The sequence below is a fragment of the Rhododendron vialii genome, chromosome 9a, assembly GCF_030253575.1.
Source record: "Rhododendron vialii isolate Sample 1 chromosome 9a, ASM3025357v1".
In the NCBI taxonomy this organism is placed as follows: domain Eukaryota; kingdom Viridiplantae; phylum Streptophyta; class Magnoliopsida; order Ericales; family Ericaceae; genus Rhododendron; species Rhododendron vialii.
Genome location: NC_080565.1, coordinates 10,066,537 through 10,076,025, shown reverse-complemented (window position 1 = coordinate 10,076,025; position 9,489 = coordinate 10,066,537). Strand labels below are relative to the sequence as shown.

Here is a 9,489-nt window from a genome sequence, read left to right as displayed (position 1 = left end):
CACAATGGAAGAACTTGGCCATTTGAACAACTTTAAATAATCTCTTAGGATTTGCGCGGAGGTATTTTTTTTACTACAAGTTCTTTTAGGAAAATTCAGTTTGGGCTTCAAATCCTGCTCGCGTATTACTAATTATAGAGTCTAGTCAGTTCATACGAGACCTTACCCTAATTTCAATTAGGCCTTTTAATAGGAGACGATGAGATTCGTGAGATTCTAAAGGCCAAATTAATCTATCTATTGTGACCAAATACCGATAAATAAATAAATAAATAAAGAGAAATGATAATGCCAAAACCGTTTTTATTTGTGCCAAAATTTTAGTGCACAAAAGACTTGTACCATTTGTAATGTACAAGACTTTTATGCACTAGAGTTTTGATACCAACAAAAATAGTTTTGGCATTATCAATTCCCTAAATAAAAATACCCTTAATAAATCTATTGGAAACCCTAGAAGCCAAGAAAGGTAGGCCTAGAAGCCATTTCACCCTCAATGGGACGCTAATCATTTGGGGCTTCAAAATAGCCCCCATAGAATTCCCTTCACTTTTCATGACTTTATTGTTTTTATAAGTGATGACTTGTTATCTCAAAAAGGAATATAGAGATGCAAAGTTGCCAACAGAAAAGGCCGAATAAGGAATACATGTGTCATTTCCTAGGGGCGAGCGGTAAACATAACTTCAAGCACAACTGTGTCTGGAACCATTCGATACACGTGAGTCCACATGTATCGAGTTTTTCTTTAAAGGCGTGTTTTCGTAGACTTTCTATTTCCTTAATTCTGTTTTTTTTTTTTCTTTTGAATCGGATGTTTCTTTAATTCTTTTTTTTTTATATCCGCTATGTTTCTTTAATTCTTGATCTGGGAAAAAACGGCCATGATTTTCTCACCCTTGCGGAACCAAATTCGTTTGATATTCTTCATTAAGGCCTACTCGTGAATACAAATAATGATGTTGATGATAATATTGATAATTAAGTCTTGATAACCACACTAATACCGACTTTCCGTCTGATTACTTGTCATCAATTATAAATACTAGATGGGCCAGAGCTCGATCTAATGTGTAATAACAATTATGTAGGAGTAATAGATTGGAGAAACAGAAACTTCGCTCGTTTGTTTTGGCTCTCAAAACTTTTATTTTTTCTGCTTATCTCTCACCATTTATTACTCTAAAAAAATCTTCCTCAAAAGCCAAACCGACAAGATTGAGTCTAGTTTTTTTTTTCTTCCGGTAGGATCCCTCACTTGAATAATGTGTTTAGTTTTTTTAGAGTTTTTTTCGAATAGCGAAAAAAAGGACTTTATTAATCTTTGAAAAAAAATACAAAGATTAATGAAAGGACAGGGAGCACAATGACATCACACTGAGAGAGAGCATTCTCACGAGGTTAGAGTTTTGTCAATTCATACAAGACTTTACCTTGATTTCAATTAGGCCTTTTAATAGGAGACAGTAAGATTTGTGAGATTCTGAAGTCCAAATTAATCTATCTATTGTGACCAAATACCGATAAATAAATATAAAAAAACCCTTAATAAATCTATTGGAAACCCTAGAAGCCAAGAAAGGTTCTCCTATCCACCCTCAATGGGACACTAATCATTTGGGGCTCCTAAGTAGCACTCATAGAATTCCCTTCACTTTTTAAAGGATTTTATTCTTATTATAAGTGATGACTTGTCATCTCAATAAGGAATATAGAGATGCCAACAGAAAAAGCCGAATAACGAATACATGTGTCATTTTTAGGGGATTGGGGTTGGAATCGAGGGGCCATTTCTTTTGGAGCAATGTTAATTTACACATGCAACTTTAAAACACAGTTTCAGGCAAAGCTGTCTTCGAAATCATTCGGTACACATGAGTTCATATGCATCGAACAGTTATGTACAAAGTTGTGCCGGAGTTTTTCTTTAAAGGCATGTTAGTAGACTTTCTACTTCTTTTAATTCTTTTTTTTTTTTTAGAGAGTCTGATGTTTCTTTTAATACAAATAATGATGTTGATGATAATATTGATAATTTAGTCTTGATAACCACACTAATACCGACTTTCCGTCTGATTACTTGTAAATTATGAGAATATTGATTAGACGGACCAGAGCTTGATCTAATGATGTAAAAACAATTATATATGCTTCTATTGGAGAAACGGAAACTACTTTGTTTGTTTTGGGTCTCAAAACCTGGTCCCCAATAAATTTTCTCTACTTATCTTTCACCACTTATTACTCTAAAAAAATCTTTCTCAAAACCCAAACTGACAAGATCAAGTCTAATGTGTGTGTGTGGCATTCTTTATAGACAGTTTAGTTTTTTTAGAATTATTTTCGAATAGCGAAAAAATGACTTTATTAATCTTTGAGAATAGATACAAAAATTAATGAAAGGACATGGAACACGATGACATCACACCGAAAGAGGACATTCTTACGAGGTTGGCACCCGATATGCCGCTTTAAACCCGAAGAATGATACATATGCATATCCCAGTAACGAGTTGGCAAGGAGCCAACCGGAGATAAAGAACAGAGTTATATATCAAATCCCAAAATACAGAATAGACCTTAGAAATTCTACAAATTTCCCTACAATTTAGAATCATCTACTGGCATTAGATAATATGCCCATATCTCAATTTAGGGCTGGTCCTAACTTTTTTCAAAAACAAGGTATGTTGGAATTTTTAAACTTAGGCTCCGTTTGTTTCGATGTAAAATGTTTTCCATATAAAATGTTTTTTTCTAAAAACAAACTTCAACTTCTATTTTTTGGTGTTTAATTAGTTGGCACTTCAAAATATTTTCAGAAGTTGACAAAATAATGTAGAAAGAGAGGGGGGGCTTAAACGGTAGAGAGATCTTAGAGTATTGGAATTGAACGTGGGTCAGGACTGACGAATGAGAAAACTGAACAGTGAGAATTGCAGTAGAGGGCAACGGGTTCATTTTGAAAAATAACTTATGGAAGATTTTAGGGTAAGTCATTTTCATCCAATTAATGAAAAATGTTTTACAAGTAAAATATTTTTCTCATTTTTTACACAACCAAACACTGTAAAATAGGTAAAATATTTTATGCCCAAACAAACGGAGCCTTAGTTTAACGTTCTCACGCATTTTAGTTTGGAGCACAGTAGATGGAGAACAAGAAAAAAGTGAGCCGTCCTCAACTCTATAATTGGGCTCTTATTTCATTTCGGGGCCGAATCACTCTGCGTAGTTGACTGAATGCAAAAAACCATTCACTGACAGGCAACCATGTTTTTCCATGGAATTTCTCGTTACTCCCCATGTCAGCATTCGCATTTATAATATATCCATAGAATAGAATGTCCCACTGTTGACATCCTCCAAATAATACCGAATTCAAGCATCAATTTCACCTTTCAAATTGTTATTATCTCTCTCTTGAAACTTATCAAATGTAACACATGAATGACATCCTCCAAAAACCAAACTCTACCACATGCAGAAAGTAATTAATTTCAACAATTACATAACCCGTGTAGTCCCCAATTGTTGGGGGTATGAACGGAAGAGAATTGGAGACAGATCTAACCTTTGGCAATATGCACCCAGTAATTTCGTTTTGGGAAAATTTGTTAGGGTACGTACGTAACTAAGATTTAAAATTGAGAAACGCCATGAATAGTCGTTTACGGCTCGAATCGTGGCCGTCCAAAAAGTATTTTGGACGGTCACGATTGATTGCTGCTGCCGTAAGAAACTTGTTCATGAAGGAACCGTGAATAAGTTTCTCTCCTACAAAATTGCATTCATCAAATCCTAAAATTATATAATGAAGTAGCAAAGTAGTACAATTTAATTTTCATTATAGATTTGGAAGAATCTGCTAGCAACAGATGCTCTTACGTTGTTTGCCGCAACTATATATATATATATATATATATATATATATATATATATATTATAATTTTCCCAACATGACTTTATGATAGTGAGATGACAAATAAAAGTGACTCATCTCGTACTAAACAAGTCTAAACATTTAGTTTCAGGAGATTAATTAAGTAAAAAAGGAGCAAAAGAACATTGCATGTGGATGTTTAAGAAAATCACATGCTGATTAATTTTTTCGCTTATATAGTTGATATTGATATAGGAAATTGATTTCTACACTCCCTTTTTTGATATCTACACTTTCTCTTTTATCTTTTAGTAAAAAAATTACATACACTTTCAACACTAAACTCTAAAAAATGGAGTGTGGGTATCAAAATATAGAGTGTATAAATTAATTCCTTTGATACATTGCTATAAAGTAAAAACCATTGAACTCGAGCCTCATATCGGCATGTTTGAGTATAACAAACCGAATTGAGCTGAATTTAGGCTGGAGTTTGACTCGTTGAAAATTTTTAAAGCTCGAGCCTAAATTCAACTCGATTCAGTTTGTTATACTCAGATGAGCTGAATCGAGCCGAATCTGAGCTTCATAAATTTTAAAGGAGCCAAACTCGAGTGCTCGAATCGAACCTTAATCCGAGCTTAAGCTTGATACGTTCAACTCGAGTTCGCTCGTTTGCACCCCTAGCAGCAACTAATTTTCCTATCTCGTGTAACAAGTCTAAACATTAGTTTTCGGAAAGTAAAAAGGAACAAAAGAACATGTGGATGTTTGAAAAAACCACATGCTAGGAGTAGTACAAAAAGAAGAAACATTACCCTATGCCATCAAGCAAAGGTTTGAGGCTCTTGTGAGTCACTGTCATACAAGAATATTCACCCATCTTTTTGTGAACCCTAGAAGCCAAGAAAGGTCTGTCTGGAAGCCATGATCTGTCAGCTTTTGATTGGTCGGGAAGCCATGATCTGTCAGCTTTTGATTGGTTTTTGACAGACCATCGAGAATGGGAAGCACGAGTGTGCTTTTCCTCTTCAACAAGTACATAGATCTGCCCGTTTATTCCCACGGATTTTTAGGAACCTTTTTTTTGTTGTTTTTTTTAGTATAACTTTTTAGCAAAACTCGTATTGTTGTTTGGCACAACTTCTACATTTTTTGGACCCGTATGTTTGATGCGTTAATACTAGCCCCGTTAGGATCAAAAAAGAAAAAAAATTTACTAGCCCCATTTGATTGACGGTATTAATAGCGAAGTGATATAAAAACACATGAGATATGCGGTTTCATGTGATTAATAGTGATATGTGGTCAAATAGCTAAACGATATAAAAAAAAAAGTACATGGGATTTTGTATATTAATTATATATCACATACACATTCGATCTGGCTAGTAAAAATTTGATTGAACCAGATGGACACAAGGGCAGATGAGTTCGGGCGACCGTCCTACCCATGTTTCAAATTTTGGTTATAATTATAGTAGTAATTTTTTAAAAATGTATAACTATATAGGTTAGCCCGCCCAATTTTTTTTTTTTTCAAAATATATTACTTGCCCATCTAAGGTATTATGAACATTTAATATCTATCGTTCTAACCATTTTTCTCTTAAAAAAAAAAAGGAAATGATTTTGTCACTCCTTTTTTTGTTAATGTCACTCCCCTGCAAGTATATTTTTGCACCAAAAAATGCACTTGCTGTGGAATGGCGTTAACAAAAAAGGGAATGGTAAAATTAGCAGCCAAAAAAAATCGATGATTATCATAGTAGTATTGAAGTAGAGTAAATAGGAAGTCAGGCCATTAATAATTAGATATGCTTTAGATCTTAGGGATGGTTATAGATCTTTCTATATTGACGATATTTGCAAGCTTGCAAATATATGTTCTCCCAAGGACTTCACTGAACAAGAAAAGCTATATTTGAAGCTTCGGTTGCAAAATTAGGAGCTTGATGTTTTGAAGCATTCGGGGTTTTAAAATTTTTCCACAAGTTCTGAGTTGTGCAAAGTATTGGCAATTAAAAACAAGAAAGTGATCATTTTTTTCCCTTGTTGATAGATTGATTCATCTTGTGTTAAATTTACAGATTTCTACGGTGACGAATGCGAGCATTTTGAGTCATGAAACTAATCATAAAGACTAGACAACGGAATAGGATGATGAACAATTTTCTTGCGAGTTATATGCTCATTCACATTGAGAAATCCATTGCGCTTTCATGTTATTGATTCCATTGTAAAAGCATTTTACATCATGAAAAGAGTCAAACGCAATTTTAGGTTCTTAATTTTATATAGAGATGAAACGCTAGGTTCTAAATTTAGTTGTGAATTAAACAGAAATAGAAGCACTATACTGTTTGCATGTAACTGCATGGTTGATCAAAACTATATATATCTCTATTGACTTAATTGATATTGCCTTTCATATGTTCTAAATATTGTAGTAACATTCGTCCAACCCACACTAGAGTTCTGCATCCGTCCCAACATGTGGTCATCTTGGATAACAACTCCTATCCGATACTTCTATTCGAGCAAACAAACAGCCCCTCCATGTGTGAGGAAAATAGCTCAAACAAGAATATTTTTTTTTGAAAAGGATTGATAATCTAAAACACTTCATTTTAATGCTTTTGACTTCCCCATTTAAAGAATCAATTCTGTGACAAATTTGAATTGTGACAAATACCAAACTTTGTTTTGTTTTCTGCACAAAAAGTAGTTAAAAGTCATATTATTTTTATACATTGACAGATACCTCTCATCCCATATTATATGTACTCATGAAGCCCACGTCTCTGTATATATGTGTGTGTAGCTTCATTTGTGTCATTTCTGTATCTTCCCCCAATCTCTCTCCTCCTCTGTTTTCTCTCTCATCTCATACTATATCCCATGGAGGACAAATTTCCCAAGATGGAAACATTCATGCCCAAGGAGTTTCTCCCATCCTATCTTGAAGCTATGGGCATGGGATCAAAGTTCTGTTTGGATGGCGTTAATGTTTTAGGCCAGGTCAATGATACGGTTTGTCGCGGTGGCAGCGGTGGCAATGGTGTAAGATCATCATCACCGTCACCGGATAGACCTTTCTCTAGTCCAGAATCGAATTCTTCGATCGAAGAGCCTTCTGCTACGACTTGCGCCGATTTCTCGGAGTTTATGACTCAAGCCTCGGCCAATGACCGCCAAAAGACTCCATTTGGCGGTCAATTTGAGCATTCAAACTGGAATTTTATTCCCGTCAATTTCTTGAAATCCTTCTCAGAATTGAGCCATCATCAAGAACCAAAACCAACTTCACCAATCTCAAAACCACCCACTTCCAAATACCCAAATCTCGGTTTGTTTCTAAACGAACCGATGCCATCTCCACCAAACTCTTCATTTCCCATGCTGCAAACGGCTCCCGAATGGCTCAAAACACATCAAAACTCGACAAACTACCCCTCGAAAGGCGTCTTTAGCGACTACTGGCTAAGTACAACCAAGACTCAACCGATGAAGCACGCGGGAAGAAGAATGAACAACAGTCCCACCACCGGCCAAAAGACCTATTTGCCCTCAACGTCGTCATCGACACCATCACAGGGGAAGTTATTCAGAGGAGTGAGGCAGAGGCATTGGGGCAAATGGGTGGCGGAGATTCGGTTACCGCGAAACAGGACGAGGGTTTGGCTAGGGACTTTCGACACGGCCGAAGAAGCCGCTTTCTCCTACGACACCGCGGCTTATATTCTGAGAGGAGATTACGCGCATTTGAATTTTCCAGAACTGAAGCATCAACTCAAGGCCAACTCCGCCGGTGGTGCCACCGCCGCGCTTCTCGAATCAAAATTACAAGCAATTTCACAGGGAGTTCATGGGAACAAGAAGGGGTCAGATTCAAAACCGATACTTCCAGAGGAAAACATGTTGGAGAATTCAACAAGAGATTGGAAATTCGGGTTGGAGGGTAAAATTGGAAATGAAGGGATTGAGAGCAAGAAAAGTCAAGAAATGTTGATGTCAGATATTGAGGCTGTTCAGCTGAGTAGAATGCCTTCATTGGACATGGACATGATTTGGGATGCACTCCTTGTATCTGATTCATGAACATAGGGAAAATTACACGTGGAGTTCAATGATTATTCATGTGAGCATGTTACATGTTTGTACATGTATGATTGTTCTCTGATAGTCTGATTTGTATTAGATTCAACTTAATTGTGTGCATTTTTTTTATACCCGGATATTCATGCTAGCTTGAGCGCATCTCAACTAATTCTGGGGTCTGAAGTTAACGATTGGACAAACCCTCCGATGGACCAAAGACTGGTTGACTTCTGTGAAATTCGAACATGTGACCTCGTAAAGAATAAGAACTTTCTCATTCTCACTTAGTCAAAGTTGTTTGATTTTCAGTATTTGTTCTTTCTTTCCATAAGAGCTTCGGTTTCCAGTCATTTCCCTAAAGTTACCTGATCAAATTTGTGTATTTGCTGCATTTCTTTCTCTCTACTCTTTTTTTTTTTTTTTTGGCCCCCTGAGTTTCATTCTCTGTTAGAATTTGTTAATTTTCAAAACTTCAGCTTCCATTTCGGCCCGCTTATGATTTAAATGGTTGATCTTTTACTGACATGTCTGTTGATTGGAGTACATATTACAAATATAAATTTAGGAAATTGATTTACAACCCAACAGTCTTTTTTAGATGCAAATGCTTCTTTTTTTGTCATTTAGCACCTAAATTAACCCAACAGTCTTTGTAATATATGAAAAGTGTATTGTGTCAGGGACTGTTTAGTAAATTCAGGTGTTAAAAGGACCCAAAAAATGAGTGTGAATCAATTTCCTAAATTTATCAGATAAAACTGTATAGGATGATCTCATTAATTTGCACAAAATAAATAGATGGTCTATTTTGAAGAACATAATTATGGTCTTTCTATTTTTAAGAAATTGTGTAAACTTGTTGATGAGCATCTTAGACTGCTTGATCGTGGTGTTTTAAGTCCGTTGAATTAGTAGTTTTATTAGTTTAATTTGTCAATTTTATTTAATATTACTCGTAAGGTAGTTTGTTGAGAGTTTCAGGTAAAACGTCTTTAAAAAGGCGTATTTTGATCTCAACACCAACCCCCAAGTTAATTCAAGTGTCCACGCCGGGTGGAACTTGTGCCAAAGTGATCAAAGAACGAAGGCGTAAGCCATCGGGTGAGTCGTTAAGTCGTCGGGTGCCAAACATAGGAGGCTGGCCTGGAGACCTGAAGATAAGCTATGCGTATCGATACAGCCTTAATGTGTATCGATACGCATTAGCTTCGTGGAGAGTCAAAGATTGCTGTATCGATACGGCCTTAATCTGTATCGATACGGGAGAGCTACGGGGAAATGGCCCATTTTGACTTAACAGCATGGTATCGATACTTAGCATAATCTGTATCGATACGGGAGCCTTCGGCCAGATATTTTTTACTTTTTGGGCTTTCCATTTATAGAATACTTGCCTTTATTAGTATGTTTCTTAGATATTTTTATGAGATGATACCCATTTTGTATAAATAGGGGGTTCCTTCTCTCTCCTTGTATCTAGTTCATTACTACTTTAGATTTTTTTT

General features: G+C 35.8%; 1 protein-coding gene across 1 annotated transcript; it reads left to right on the top strand.

The window, feature by feature from the left end:
* The first annotated feature begins 6,689 nt into the window (after positions 1–6,689).
* LOC131299438 (ethylene-responsive transcription factor ERF062) lies at positions 6,690–8,290 on the top strand. The gene has a single exon (XM_058324987.1). The coding sequence runs from the start codon at positions 6,785–6,787 to the stop codon at positions 7,982–7,984; it is 1,200 nt and encodes a 399-aa protein (XP_058180970.1). The 5' UTR covers positions 6,690–6,784; the 3' UTR covers positions 7,985–8,290.
* The last annotated feature ends 1,199 nt before the right edge of the window (positions 8,291–9,489 follow it).